This window comes from Dromaius novaehollandiae, chromosome 17, assembly GCF_036370855.1.
Source record: "Dromaius novaehollandiae isolate bDroNov1 chromosome 17, bDroNov1.hap1, whole genome shotgun sequence".
NCBI classification, from domain to species: Eukaryota; Metazoa; Chordata; class Aves; order Casuariiformes; family Dromaiidae; genus Dromaius; species Dromaius novaehollandiae.
The window spans coordinates 6,755,904-6,772,225 of NC_088114.1; the positions used below are offsets into that span (position 1 = coordinate 6,755,904).

General features: G+C 36.5%; 1 protein-coding gene across 2 annotated transcripts in view; it reads right to left on the bottom strand.

The window, feature by feature from the left end:
* Window positions 1-222: 222 nt before the first annotated feature.
* Window positions 223-16,322, bottom strand: part of RIMBP2 (RIMS binding protein 2) — a 159,771-nt gene continuing 143,671 nt past the window's right edge. For both annotated transcript variants that reach the window (XM_026095312.2, XM_026095310.2), the window contains 6 exons: window positions 13,996-14,180; window positions 11,327-11,495; window positions 7,750-7,853; window positions 5,926-5,997; window positions 4,248-4,382; window positions 223-1,806 (listed from right to left, as the gene is read on the bottom strand). In XM_026095312.2, coding sequence (XP_025951097.1) covers window positions 1,618-1,806; window positions 4,248-4,382; window positions 5,926-5,997; window positions 7,750-7,853; window positions 11,327-11,495; window positions 13,996-14,180 — 854 coding nt within the window. In that variant the 3' untranslated portion in view covers window positions 223-1,617. The remainder of the gene's footprint in view (window positions 1,807-4,247; window positions 4,383-5,925; window positions 5,998-7,749; window positions 7,854-11,326; window positions 11,496-13,995; window positions 14,181-16,322) is intronic.

Genomic DNA, 16,322 nt, shown 5'->3' on the forward strand with positions numbered 1-16,322 from the left:
TTAGCTATGGAAAGGTAGAAGATGAATACTGCAGCCTGTTTCTTCTCCACTTGGGTGCAGTACTTGAGCATCTTGTCTACACCATTATCGTATACTTAACAAATCACTCCTTGCAGCTGTGGTGGGATGTATCTCACCCTTTGTATCTCATTTTTTTAAAGAGGGGAGTTAGCCCCAAAATCAAGAAGCTTATGCAGCAAGTATACAAAACATACTGCAGTCTACAAAATATCAAATTATTTATTTATATAAAATATATTACACAACAGTGTACACATGCACACACCCACACAGTACTTTACCACACATTTAGGCCAGTTATTTGTTTTTAAATTAAATGTTATAATCTAGCACACAGTTATCTTACATTAATTTACATTATTATCTGAAGACACAATGGGGAAGCTTTGATCATTCATTTATAAACCTTCCATAAATTACAAAAAGAAAGGCAGTCTGAAAAGTATGTATAAACAGTAAAAACAATTTACAAATGGACAAGAATTACAAAATAGTCACAGCCAATGACTGCCATCAATGTGTAAGGTTTTATTTTTATTGTTATTATTTGAGATGCCAATATTGCAGATAATTTTTTTTTTCCAGCTGCTGCAGCCTCTCTACTGGCTACGGCTTATGTATAGAACAGTTTTTCATTTGAGTTTAGACATGCATTTTAGCATGAATCTGACATCAACAATATGAAAAATGCCTTTTAACTTAGGACTGCACCTCCACAGGAAAAAAAAGGGGGAGCAAAATTTTTTTTCCCCGTAATTTTAGAATATTGAACCAGGAACTTGAAAACTGGAGTCTGTATAATTGAAACTGTGGGTGCATTCTCTGAATAACTTATGCTGTATCATCTGGCTTTAGTTTAGTGAAGATGTTGACAAAAGAAATCCATACAAGGGTGTTTTGTTTCTGTTTGTTTCTTTTTAAGGAAAAAAAAAAAAAGCATTTTTGCACAACACTTTCAAACTCCCGGGAGTTACATCAGACATTGAATGGAGTCAGCAACATAGTACTTGATCTTAAATTACCATGTTTTAGGGAAGATAAAGACAGTTGCATACACAGTACATACAAAGTATACGCTGTATATTTATTAGACAGTACGAATCATTGTGCAGTAATAAGGCAAAACATCAAGGCTGATTAAACTAGGAGTTTCAAGACCATCTTTCCTTAAGATAAAGATTAGGTATGGTAGGGGTGATCGCTGAACCATCATCAGTGAAGAGGGTTTTCTTTCCCCTACTCATAGGTAAAGAAAACTAAATGCTGAGCTGTACCCAGTGAAGTTACAGGTGTGGAGGTGACTTCAAATAAAACAATGTTCTTCCAGTCTTATCCCCCCCCAAATTTCTTTCTTTCTTTCCTTTTTTTTCTTAAAATAATAAAATTGTATTTGCGATAATGAGTTTTACCAGCGACAAATCCACTTCCTTTTTTCTTGTGAGTTTGATTATGCAAGTCACATGATTCTATTGATGCCAGAGTTAAAAATGTAAAGGTTCAGTAAGTTGTACTGCATAGTCATGAAAGCCCTAGTTTTGATGTTTAAAAAAAAATACACAGATTGGAAGCTTTACAAGTTGTCCAGGAGTACATGAATCATTTCACTGCACCAAGCTTTTTCAGCAGTTTCTTGCCTTTGGAAAGCAGCCCCTTTTTCTTTTTCGAGGACATATCCCTGCCTCTCCCGGGACTACCAGAACCCATAGATGACGTAGGTGACCCAGAATGGAGATGAACTGTGGGGGATGGTGCTCTCCTTGATGTACCTGTATTCTCAGGAGGAACCTATTAGGTACATTGTTATAATTTATTGAATGTTTGAAAGCGTAAAAGCTATCAGCATCAAGAAAGTTGGTAACATCACTTGTCCCATTACCCACTCAAATAAAAGGCCTGGTTCATTTCTTCTTTATGGCGTAAGATACCATAGGGATTTATGGAAAATAATATATAAATTGTGAGGAAAAAAAAAAAAATACAGGCATTAGAAAATACACACTCCAGTAGAGCCCAAAGTTGGTTACACTTCTTTTAAACAGAGTTGGATACACTGGTTTGGCCATAGTTCTGGCAAAAGCCAACAAAACTGGTTTTGCATTACAGTACTCTTGACAGTGAGCACAAAAATGAAGAGGGACACTTGTAGCTATGGATTTAAGAAAATTAAAATGTGTTAATTGCCACAGATTAGCAGTCTGTAGAAGCCAAACCGTTTCCAGAAGGAATTACTGCAAATGCTACATTAATCCCCCCCCCCCAAAAAAAATGTCCTTTAAATGCCTTTTCGTTAAAATTAGCTAGCATACTTTATATACATTTTTGAGAAGATGGCACACTGGCTTAATAAAGAAAAGAAAATAAAAAACGAGAGAGGAAAAAAAAAAAAAACCTAAAATGAACCTTAATTGCAATCAAAGAAAGCTTAAAGACCCTGACTGCTTGATGTGTATGCTGTAGCTATGAGTTTGCTGAGTGAAAGTGAAGACTTGTACGATAGTTAGAATGACAGCATTCCTAAACTATTTTAAGCAGAGCTATACTTTTACTCATTTAAAAACACTTGGCTGAAAAGTCTAAAACTATTTATACTAAGCCTATGGTAACTATAGCGCCCTGCTGACAAAACATGGTACTAGCTGTTAAGGTATTTTTTCATAGTAGAATCCATGCCACAGGGACCCCAGTTATTTTGTATTTAAAACATTAGCAATTTACTGCCTTGTGCAACAGTGAATTAAGCAAAGGGGCTTCAAGCCAACTTTGATTTTAAATCAAGGTCTAATTCTAATGAGAGAGAAAAAAAAAAAACCAACTTAGTAAAGCACCCCAACGTACACCTGAAGATACCATATATTTAGTCTAATGCATTCATTGAGTGAGCTGCATGTTTCATATCAAGACTTTATTGCATTGGTAAACCAAACAATTGCTAGTATTTCAAATGTGTGTACTTTCTAGAAATCCTACTAAATTTCAGCGCATGAAGGGATTTCTTTTTTCAGAACTGTTGATAGGCAAACTGGGGTATTATTGATCATGGAAAATGCATTTTAAGGCAGACAGTTTAAGTAGCTATATTTGCATTTAATGAGTTTCAAAACCAACCATACCCTTGTAAACTACAGTACTTATCAGCTTACATCTCATCTGTATGCTCTTTAAGGGTTAGGGGTATTGTGCTTTTCTCTTTATATAGGTACTTGGACTTTGTACATCTCAGGTTGGCTAACAATGCAATATGCAGCTTTTGTTTGTAGGGTAATTAAACATCGAACTCTCCTTTCTATGTAAACAGAAACATTTAGCTCATGAAGAAATATGTTCCAAACGTTGACCTTCATAAAGTGAGGCCTAATTGACTAAGTTCTAAGAGTTCCTTTTTAAAGGATTTGTCTCTTAAAAAACTAAATTGATTTAAGTATATACGGTAAAAGCAGACAGCCTGTTGTTCTGTGGCCAATGATTTTGGAGACATATTTCTTTTTCTTTTTCCCCCACAGTTAGGTTTCAAGACTTGCATTAGATAGTCAGGTAGCTTTAATTGATATCTTTATTGGTATCTTCAGTTGCTCACTTACGTGAAGGCTACATTGCCTTATTAAGGTGTGAAATGAACACTCTTCTTCTGTTTCCAAGCAGATGAGCAAAGAAATAAAAATATATATAAAATATATAATATATAAAGGTATTGCAGTGATGAAACAAAACCAAAAATGAGAAACTCTAAACATGACTAGTCTTTCATAAAACAAGTCTGTGGGCAGTTAACTAATGCCAGTTGGAACAGGAAATCTTAAGGGTTAAAAGACGACACTGTCAGTTGCATTGACAATTTGTATTTAAAGGAATGCTTGTACCAGTCTGTCATCTGCAAGAACTCTTTGTTTTCACCTATGTATTGCATGTGGTAGTTACTTCTTAACGCTTCTAAACTATTCCTATTTTCACCAGGGAAAGCTGGCAAATCTCAATTTATAACTGAGATATTCTAATGACTGCAATTAAATTTTAAATTTAGATTCTTCATTTACAAACGTTTGCAACATGCTGGTGAAAGGCTAAGCAAAATCATTTTTCTTTATTCTGCTATGTTTTATATATTTGAAAGTTAAGTAATTTAAAATGGGCAAATGGATTTAAAATGTTAAAAGTAATGTCTAAATTATATATGAAACAGAAAGGAATGGAAAATAAAAATTTAATGTTTTCCTTATTCAGTTGCTTACCCTTTTTGCTTTTGTACGCATGGGCGTATCTTGAACATATCGTGAGGGTGCATCAGATAGATAGACTTCAACATCATCAGGCACTTCTTCAAGAAAGTTGGAAGGAACCAGCCCCTTTTGTCCATTAAGTTCACCCTATAACATGATGAACAGTTTTCCATTTGAGTGATCATTGTAATTAAATCAAATGTAGGCTCCCAAGAAGCTAAGGAAATACTTTTAATTATATTTTTCAAAGCCAATGAGGAAGAGGAAGTATGCACCTAAGGTTACATCACATGCTATATCCAAACTACAGTCAGACATGAGCTAGGTTTTCCTGTTTCTGTAATTTAGCAGCGAATGCTATCCATCAAATAAAATAAGAAATGGCAAGATGAGAACAGTCTGCATCTATAATTCAAGGTGACACTAAAATGTGCACCTTAAAGGTGTTTCAAGTACTCTGGCAGTTCAATCACTCATCCAATTTGCTATATTAAGGTTACAGTGTGGCATCCTTTTTCATCTTGGTGCAGATAATTCTAAGCTATGAATTGATGAATCAGGACTCATCTCCAGTGGATCTGTACATGGAAATCCTTAGTACTGTTATGCCAACTTGTAAAAACAGAGTCCATATACAATGAATGAGCTTACACAAAATCACAAGAGCTAGTGTACATAACGGAGGGACAATGTTCTTTTCTATGAACACCATTTCTAGACTGGGATCCTTAGGCCTGCAATAAGCTAGATATATGTGGTGCTAGGATTCACAGCCTAAAAGCACATCTGAGGCAATCAAATTATTCCTTTAGGTCTGAACTTGAGTCACTTCTAAAATGTAGCTGGAAGAGGTAGCTACGCCCGCTTTTTTATGCAATAGCGAACGGTTAATACGCTACAGAAATGGAAGACCCAAGTTCAGGATGCAGACTGGCAACTACCTGAAGACAGTTTCTACTCAGCAAGCAGTGCTGGAATATTATCTGTCATGATTAAATTCTTCTTCATAAATGAATGGTAAAACGAAGTATGATCAGTTACCTAGTGCTCAAAATTACTATTAAAATTTATTTATTGTTAAGTAACCTTTTATCAGAAGAATAGGCTGTATCTAGGGATTTTTTCTCCAAGTGAAGTGTCTTACCCATTAGGAAGAAGTCATTCACATGTTCAAGTAGATACATGTGCAACCAAAATACATACAGTTCCAGCCAAACTAAGTGAGACCGATATTACCTGTAAAATGCTAGAGGCAGCACTGAGTTGCATGAATAACAATCCATAAATACATGTGTTGAGGGGGCAAGAGTGAGCCACCTTTAGTCCAGTAATGCTCTCCTCATCTTTTAAATGAGAGTGGCTCCTGGGTTCTGCTACAATCTGCACAGTAGTGGAGTGTTGTGAGGTTGGAGTCTAATCCTGGCTTGCTAAATGGACTGTTTTGTAAGACTGTTTCCCAGCAGGAAAATGGGAATAATGATACTAACCCCATTTTGAAAGTGCTTCCAGGTATACCATATAGGTTTATTTTTTATTTTTTTTAATTAGGATCATAGTTATTTCCACAAAATATCAAGCTGCAATTGTAACCTTATGTCCTCCCAAATTGTCATTTAATAATTAATGCTAGCAAGGGTTGCTGTAACTGAGCCTGTCACAGTTCAAACTGACCAGATAAAAGCCAACTTACATAGTAAAATCCGTCTTCATCAATTTCACCAAAGACAGTAATAATGTCCCCTGTGCAGAATGTAAGCTCAGCCTGCAGAAAGGAACACATGACAGCTCATGTTGTGCTAAATAAAAGTTAACATTGGTGAAAAAAGTTTGGTGAAACTGAGCTGAACCGTAACAGCAAAATCTGATACACCTAAATTGTTTTTTTGTCATTTTTTGTTTTTTTCAAACATTGCTTAATCTAGGAACCTCTCTCACTAGGTTCTAGATACCCACAGGAATTCCTGGGACAAACAAGCTGAATATGTCATGTGCACAAAGCTGGGAGCACCCTCAACAAACACTGACATTGGCTCTGTGTTGAGCAGGGGGGTGAACTAGCCGACTTCCAATGTCCCTTAATGACAGTCCTGTGGGAAACAAGGCAGAGGGGAGGACAAGGTTCAGCTCACTCTCTACTGAGCTGAACACTAGGACTAATGGATACAAGAACAGCAGAGAATGTTTTTCCTGAAACACAAACCAAACTGTGGAGACAAATCAGATTCTTTATAGTAAAGGCTTTGTAACAGGCCTCTCCTGGCTCTCACCTGCTATATACTGGGCAGAGTATGAATTCCCCGTGTTTTTAAATTATTTTTTTAATTTCTTGTGGCCATGGGAAAGAGAAAGAACAAGTACAATGGTGTTTGCAACATATCAGCGCAACATTTTTGATTTGTCGCCCATACTACTTTGTAACACACTCTAATTTACAATCAGATTTGGTTCACTGAAAAAAAGACACAACACTGGTCCATTTCTAATGTATCAGATCTCAAATATTTCTAAAACGCAGGTGCAGAACTCACTTTCTCCATTAAAAAAATCCAAATTAATCTACACACCAAGTAAAAGATGTGTTAAATAATAACTGAAGCAGCTTCTAGGTATGCAGTATTTTGCTTAGAGCTTTGACTGTAGCCTGACATTCCTACCACAGTGCATTTAGTTTCCACACAAAACTGCATCAGTGACTGAGGGACTTACTATGTAACATCAAAGACCATGTAAAAAGCAACTGCACTGTTTGATTCCATTGTTGCAGATGACAAATGAGAGATGGGAGACTGCATCCATGTAAATGGAAGATACACCCATAATGAAGATCTAGTTAATGCTCAATAGTTGTTTAAGGTATCATTATGGGTTTTTTTTAAAAAAAGGATTATAGACAAGACACAGTCATGAAAGCTCCATGCATCAGTTAAAGAAAAAATAAAATACATTGCAAATACTGTTCTGTTGTACTATATTGCCGTGTTTTGGGCGGGAGGGAGGCTTGTTTTTTGGATGAAAGGTAGGTTATAAGCATTTAAAAGCATAATTCACTCTATCAGTTTGTCAGTGTGAGCTGGGATGCTTCTAGAAAATAATCATCCTCTTACCTGGAAACGTACAAGGGAAATTTGAAAATAATAGTTGGGACATAATCATTCCCTGCAATTTATAACTGTACGTTTTTTCCCTTATACACTTAATTTACATACACATATATATATATTGCACAACCATATATCCATAAATGACTAAGTAATGTGTTGAGCCACACTAGGTAAATCATACAAAGGATATTCCTTGAATGTGTTTGAACAAGATCTAATTGTGCAGTGGTCACGAACCTTTCCTAAATATACATCTGTTCGAAAACATTTGACCGATGTTTGTAATTATGAACTTTCTATTATTTTTCTACATGCCAACTGTAATGTATAATAGTGCTTTCTAATACCAGCTATGTATAAACTAAATTAGGACTATATAAATTAAAAAAAATAGTAAATAGTTATGTCAATACCTCTACATCAACATTAGGAGAACTTTCTCTTGGATCGTAATCATACAGCGCCACCATCCTTCTTGTAGAAACTGAATGTTGTCTGCCACTCCGTCTGTTTCTTTCTGTTCCAATCATAAGGAGAGGGAGGGAAGGAAAGCTATCAAAGTTATTTTGAAAAGAAAAAACAAGGTACAGTTTTTCCCCATGTCATTTTCACAACAGTGCAGTAACAAATTCAGTCTTTCTCTAGTGTAATGGTAGGTGGCCACAGATTACCAAACCTATTTACACAGATAAAGGTTTCAAAACAACATGTGCATTTCATAACTAACTTCTTAACAGCTGGGTTGCCCTCATTATTCTACAACACTGAATCCTCGGAACTATTTGCACAACTGATGTTCAGAAATTTACAGCAGTTCTTGGTTGGAAGAATCAGATGTTGCCAGGGTTTATAAAGATAAACGTTCAGAATTCTGCTTTGTTTCACTTTAGTCAAACTTCCACATTTACTGACTACTACCTCCCCTCCACCTCTAATTTATCAGGAATTCTGTGCATGGGATTATTCTTTCACTTCCTGCGAGGGGACTGGAATGAGAAATGGACATTCTCTCAGCGGTCCCAAGACAAGAGAGGTTACCCATCATGTAAGTGGTCTGCAATATTTTCAAGATGCTATGACTACAAAAACCCGTTTCAAGTATTGTTTAATTTTATAAGTTTCCTCTGTGGGGAACAGAAGGAAAGGAGTAAAACTTGCAGTTTCCTGGAACCACATGAAATGTTTATTGACCAATATTAAACATTTACGGAGAACCCGTAAATCCAGGATGGGCTTCATTTTAAATTTGAATGATATCAGCATGATTCTTGCAAATGATTGCTGTAGCAAGAGAAACATGCTTGTTAGTACTACTCACAAACAGGCATCGAGGGCAGGTCTGATGAGCGTTATGGAGTGAGACAAAGGAAACCTGGAGTTAGGAGGAGCCCTATGACTGTTCCAGCAGGAGGGTGAGCGTTAAAGGCTCACCTAATGCAGGAGCTAACACCGAGTGTGGCATATACTCAGAGCTCTCACGTCACCCACCAGCTAACACTCAAGTGTTCAGTCAGAGGCGATCACTTACTTTTGCAGTGGGGGGATCTGAGTTATTTTCCCAGCTACGAATGCAAGGGATTTACACAGAACACAAGGAGAGATCCACAGTGAAGGCACGGACTGTAGCAGACGTGGGACCCACTCCCCCTTTTCCCCAAAGCCTGGCCAACCCATACCTAAATGTCTCAGAGTAGCACCTTCCACTTTGAAGTACTTCTCTGGGGCAAGAGAATGCCCATCGCTCAGGGATAAGGGGCCCTATATAAAATTGCTATGTGACAATATTCTCCAACTTCTGGTTTGCAAAAGATCAAAGGCATAAAAAATAAAACTAGACAGCTCAATTCATTTCAGCTAATTTACAGCTTGAATCAAATTATTGTTTCTTAGCACAGACCTCTTTTAGACTTTCTGGATCTGCGGTGTACAGAGCGTGTGCTCTCTTTGAAACGGTCACAGTTGACTTCAGGAAAGGAATGCATACAAATAAAAGAAGAGAAGATATGAAGCTGTTCAAAGTTCTGTTTTTAAGGATTTAATGTGGGCAAAGGATTAAGAAAAATATAGTCATATGAACACAGCATGTTAAAGTGTCTGATATGACATTAAAAATGTGAGTAACAATATGAGACAGATTGGCAATTTAGAGCCTGCTTCTGCTAACAGATCCCCGTGGGCAGCCTCTGTGACAGCAAGGGTCTGAGCACATGGATCTGTTTGCTGTTCTGAATTTGTATTTAGTTTAAAATTAAGCCAAACTAACTATTCTGTCCAAATCCATTAGTAAGAAGGTTTATTTCTTTTAAAATGTGACTAGTAGTTTTAATTCATATTAGAGAGAAAACAAATGATGCTTTTAAAGTGCTAAAATATTTAAAGGTGAACTGCTGGGGGTAGGTTGCTAACAGCTCTCAGAAACATCCAAGAATGAAAAAAACTGCTTAAGAGTATAAGGAAGGGCAATATTTCTCCCTCTGTCCAGGATTAAGACTTTCTGATTTCTCAGCTATTTCAGGAAATACTGACAGTTGAGTACAACAAAAAAGAGCCAATGACATTCACAGCATATGACCCTTAAAATAGCCAAAATATTCAAATTATGGGGAGCTATATAAGTAACTGGTTTCATTTTCAAAGATATTCTGCATCAACAACTTGTTTCAAATAAGGATGTAGCTGATTTAGCAAGTTATTTTCTGTATTCAAATGTGACCTCAGGCTAGAATTAGAAATATATTAAGACACTTATTATTCCAAACAGACCCCCAGTTGAATTTATAGATATACCTAAAGTAGGTCAGGTATCTATTTCCAAAAGAGTTCAAGTGATGTAGACCCATGTTAACAACTACCTTTGAGGAATAATGCTTTAGACAGCTAACCTATTCAGGCACACCTCCAAGTCCTGCTATGTGCCTATCCCAACTTTTTGGCCTACAAAGGTACATGTAGGTGTATGTGCTATACCTAGAGCAGCAGACGGGCAGTGGCATTTACAGGCACATGTGGGTGGCAGTATTTGTTGTATTTACATGGCATAAATAAATAAATACACAAATTTGAAAATACAGCATTTAAAAACTTAAATCACCCCTCCTTTCCATGGACAACTGAGAATTTTTAAATATCTCAATATCTTAAAAAAAAACAACAAAAAATAATTTGTCTCATATTTACTAATGATTTTGGAAATGATAAGGTTTTATTCAATCTAGAAAAACAATTGTGGAAGATTTCTTTGTTTTTTAGCAACCACTTTTACAGTTCACTTTTAAACAGGACTGAATCAATTCCAGCCCTTTATACTCTCTGAACTATGTTGAAAATTTTAAAACATATTGAGATAGTTGTATAAAATATATCTTCAGAAGGAAATGTAAGTTAAGATACTTGCATGTGTATCTCTGTACAGTACTGAACCAATGATTTAACACTATTGATTCATAACCGAGAAACACATGGTCAACCTCTGCTTTTGAAAGGGTTTGTTATTGCAGTATCTGTAAAATCTCCTAATACGTAGTGTTATCCCAAGTTATATTGTACATAACCCTTTGCCACCATCCCTTTAAATTATTGGTAAAGTAGGAAAATGTAGAAGAGTAAAAAGAACAACAAATAAGTGATTCTTTTTATGCTTTTTAGCAGTGAGCGTATCACAAAGCACCTCAGCACAGCACACTCCAAAGCACAGGGATCTTGTTCTGTGTCTAGAAATCTTTCCGGTGACAAAAAAAAATTTTAATAAAAAAATAAAATAATGGGTGCAGTAGTGAAGATACAAGTCCTCATTTACAGCAAAAGGTGAGACCAAGATTAAGTATTTGTTGAATAAGGTCATCCAGATACTGACACAGAATGTATCCCATAATGTGGTAAATTGCTGTAAAATTTAGATGCATCTGCATATAATAAAAACAAAAGGCAAAGCGGATCCAGCCAAGTTAATAGCACCCAAAAGTTAGGTGAAGCATATATATTTCCCCTTACCTATTTTCTCAACTGGTGTGTTCAAAGGAAGAAAACCTTGTTTTAGAAGCTGATCCATCATCTCTTCATCATCTGCTTGGATCTCAGAGACCATATTACATGGGATAAGGCCAATTCTTGTACAGGTTTCACCCCGATAGAATCCATCAGCATCTTTGTCCCCATAAACCTATTACTCAAAGAATAATAATGTTGGTCAATCAAAGTTTTATCATTTATGATTTTTAATGCAGGAAAAATGGTTACTAAGTCATAGACAGATGACTACAGTTTGGATGTGAATATATAATATCTGTTTTTGACGACTCTGACTTATGCTACAAATTTTGAATGGTTAATCTGAATTGTGACTTTAAATATATAAGCAGAAATTAGACTTTTTTTGTTAGCAATAAAATGCACATAAAAGTGAGAGACACTGACTTCCTTTGCATGGCAAAAAAATACACTTAATGGTTTACACTGATGTTTATGGAATTATTCATATGGCATTTCTTGTGGTACTATGCTCAGTATTAACTAGATGCAAAACTGAGCTAAAGTTTTGCTAATCTCAATAGAGTATCTTGTGTACGACCAAAAAATCCTGTATAATATCTAATATACTTGATATATGTAGTTACTTAAGCTCTGCTATTATCTTTCCAGACAAAAAAATTAATGCATAAAAATAGCATTAATTTTCTTCAATGAGAATAGGTAATTCCGTAACTTCTGTCTTAACTTCTAAAAATGCAGTCAATTCATAAAGCCTGCTAATGATAAAAAGGCCTAGGTCTATGACTTTACTATAAAAGAATGATGTTCTTAAAGCCAAACTAATGACTGATATTAGATTGTTCCTTAAGCACCACAGTTTTCTTTCTTTCCTTTTGAAAAATAAACAACCCCCACCACCACCAAATGAATCCCTCCAACCGAATCAGTTTGTTAAAACTGATCTTCAAATAGCCTCAATTTTCTAAAGCAGGAACTTCTGTCAGTTTTAGTCACTACATGTACATAATGTCCCTGGCATTACTACTGCTTCACACAGTGCAGCACCTGTGACCATAGTGCACGCACAGGACAGACTTCATGCAGCTTGTGGTGCAACAGATCCACCCATCATCCCCTTACCACTTACCCACTACGTGGCTAAGGTATGAAAAGTATTTTGCAAATACAAACTAATCAACCTTCACAACAATTTGATGAGAAATGCAAAGCAATAGACGACACAGTAACTTCCATGGACCCAAATATAAAATAAACATTACTAAAAATAAGAATTTGACATGTGACCTCTTATAGACTTTGCAGTATCAAATCTATCTAGTTGTGAAGAAATAATTAAAATACCCAAGTGAAATGGTAATTTTTTTAAAGAAAAATAAGTTTTTAAATCCATTTCCATACTTCCGGTACAATTTGCTATCTAATATCATATCATATAAAGAGATAACCAAAATAGCTAACAAACTATTTAACATTAAAATACTGTTGTTTAGATTATGGACATTTGTGTTAGGATCTAAATCAATACAGTCAGAGGAAATCAGTGTTTCAATAGCTTATGTTAAAATTTTACCTTGAAAACTAGTATTGTTAGATATGATTCTATTTATTCAGATTAAGTTTCAGATCACACTTAAAATCTGAATTACTCCTGGACAACCAGCAGTCCTTCCTTCTCCCTACCCCACTTTCACTTTCTTTTGCATCAGATGGATTAGATACAGGGCTGCAGGATGAGACACTCAGAGCTGCTAATTGAACAGAAAAATCTGTAACTTCATTATAATTATAATCGAATCAGCAAGCTGAACTAGTTCACCTTGCAGCTGCACAATCGTAAGATCTGAGACAAGCTGGGGTTGCAGGCATGACTAAAGAGAGGAGCAAGAGCAGGACACCTCTTCCAGTGGCAATGTGCAGTTAAAGCACGTTTAGTGTGATTATCAAGATCAGTGGAAGGGCATCGACAGAGCCGAACACTGTATCTGTCTCCTGAAACGGGGCAGATTTGTGTTCTGCTCCCTGTTTAAGGGCAGCTTGTGTATTTTACACTGAACAGTCAGAAACGGGAATGGTTCTCCCAGCGACAGTGAGGGACTCCCAGGGCCTCAGAAAGCTGTGGTATCCACTGCAAACTGTGAGGAGGCTGTCCCTGGAAGGCCTGCTATGAAAATGCCTTTAGATGACTCTGGAAGAGAAATACCTCATTTTTGGACCTTAATTAAAGTGTGTTAAGAACGTAACTCTCTAGTTAAGAGTGCTCGGCCTTCAAAAAATTACAGCAGCTCTGGATATGTATGGAGGTACAAAGCCAAGCACCTTTGCAGCACCTCTGCAGTAAAGAGGATGTCATCTTTGAAGCAGTTTTCCATAGGGTTTGTGGCAACTGATGTGGAGGTGGCTTCACAGTCACAATTTGGACTTAGCAGTTAAATCTCTAATTGAATCTGTCCCTAAATACCTGAGGCAACTTTGAGATTTTTGCCTATAACCTAAATATTTTTAAGTCAGCACCAGATATTAGCTTCTAGCTCCAATGAGATCCATAGCCTGAACCTCTGGAGGGAAAAAAAGTCTTAGACTCTAGTCACACAAGTTGCTTTCTATGCAGGGAACAAAGTGGACCCGGTTTGTAACACTGGTCCTTTGTTTCCTTTGTTTTTAGATCCCACCTTAATGATCTGTCCTTCTTTAAATGGCAGCTCTTCTTCTGCAGCATCAGGGTTTGGGGACATTGTCAATGGATCATAGTCGAAGAGAGCAACAAATATTCGAGTAGAAATATCCTCTGTGCCAGGATCTGTTTCTGATTCTTCATAAATATCTGGAGAAAGACGGTCATGACCACCATAGCCATCTATGAAAGCGAAGTCAGAAAAGGACAATTCAGTAATACAAATTGGCCTCATTTTTCAACTTATTCCAGTTCACATGTGAAAAGTGGCATTTCAGTGGAAAATATAACTCAATGCATGTCCTATTAAGTTTGAGGGTTTTTTTTAATATTATATTTTTTTAAAGCACATTCAATCTGCATGCAGTGAATGTGGTGTTATGTCCTACACCACACTGACATTTACACACATGTTAATATAACTCAGCCAGGAAAGCATATTTTGTTAGGTTTACTAGAGTTGCCATAAACTAATGAAGCATTAACAGTGACATAATGATGAATCTTGTAGGCTGTAAAAATAACCATGCTTTGGATCCACCTGTTTTCCAGCACAGCTGCTTCTGCTCTTTATGGACACAAGAAAGCACATACCATGTTTTAGGCACCAAGTTTAAAACATGGTTATAACCTCTTTCCTCCAGACAAGCAAGAAGATACATTTCATCCCAGGGCTGGAACTACACTACCCATGATTTAGTTTAAAAACAGTCAATAGCTAACACAGCAGTGCCCCCAAACCACACCAAACACTAACAAAGTTGTTAAAATCCAGAGGAATGGTTAGGTACGGCCTTTAACCATAGGCTCATTAGGAAAGATCATCCATGAATATCACAACACTGACACTGCACTGAACTCCACTGCAGGGAACCAAATCGATTAGGACATATAAAAGTGAGAACTGACATTTTGTCTCATACATATTTTAGACATTTCAAGTGATCTGAAGAATGCATTCAGTCTGTGATTCAACAACACACTTCAGGATATATTTCAGTAAAACAACTTGGCAAAATAGCTAACAATGACTGTTTTGTTTGACAGCTTTCAACAGCTTTTGTTTTGAAAGAGCATATAGCAGCACTTTCCCAAAAAACAGGCCCTTTCAAGACACATGAAACTGAAGACCCCCAAAATAAAGTACTCAAAATAAAAAGCCACTTTTGAAAATCTTGGCTTATTATGCAAGTCCCACTAACTTCAATGGGAGTCAAGTACTTTTGCTACGTTCTTTGCTGAATCAGTACTTTTCATCCAGTTTGCAAGACCTTTATATGGGAAGTTGAGAATACAATGTTGTGATCTACAATGAAAATGCACTGACTATTGCAAATTTTTTACATATCATTTTCATACTAATACAATTTCTACTGTAATCATCTCTTACAAATTAAAGACTCCCATTTTGGAAATAATTCAACCATTTGTTTTAATATTTTTGATAATATTCCTCTTTTTGCCTCAATGTCAGATGCATTTTATTCAACATTTGACATTTTTAAAATACCAGGAAAAAATTTCAGAGGGGCACAGCTTTGAGGGAACAGCTACCGACTCTTGGGTCCAGAGCGCAAGAAAGAATGTGAATAGGGGAAATGCAGAACAGCAAACAGGCAGGGAAAAAATTCCAGCCAACAAGCTTTATGCAGACACAAAGCACAGAACAGAGGTGTGGGAGAAGGGCACGTATGGGACAGAAAGCAATGGGACACAAGGAATGGGATTCTTCCCTGTTGTGTTCCCCTTCCCACAGTCAGGCTGCCATTTTATGTTTCATCGGGCCCACCAGGCAATGGAAAACAGGGAGGTTAAGGGGTGTTTTCCTTATCTTTTTTAAATTAAAAAGATCGATTTCTGCTACCAACTCCAGCTGCAGTTAATGGGAGTTACGTGCAAACATGAATTACAGCCAAGTGCATCTCAATTAGAAGCACTGAACTGCAATAACCGTGACTCAGAATAGTCATGTTTGCTTCAGTTAAACAGAACGCAAACATCTCGATTAGCTCATTAGCCAGTTATTTTATTCTGCCAAGACGGTGTGTATATACATATATATGTATCATACATATACAAATAGAGATATAATTGCATATGTAAAATTGCAGTCTTTGGATGCCTCCAGCCAGATTCCCAACTGGTGTAAATTACCATAGTTGCACTGAATTCACTAGATATACACTCATTTACACAAGTTGATGATCTGGTCAGATATGTTTGCTTTGAAACCCAACATTAAATTACAATTTATCTAAACTTTCAGTGTCCCTTGCAAAAAGCTGAATGCTCTTCCTACCTCTATATATGGCCTAGGCTGCTTCT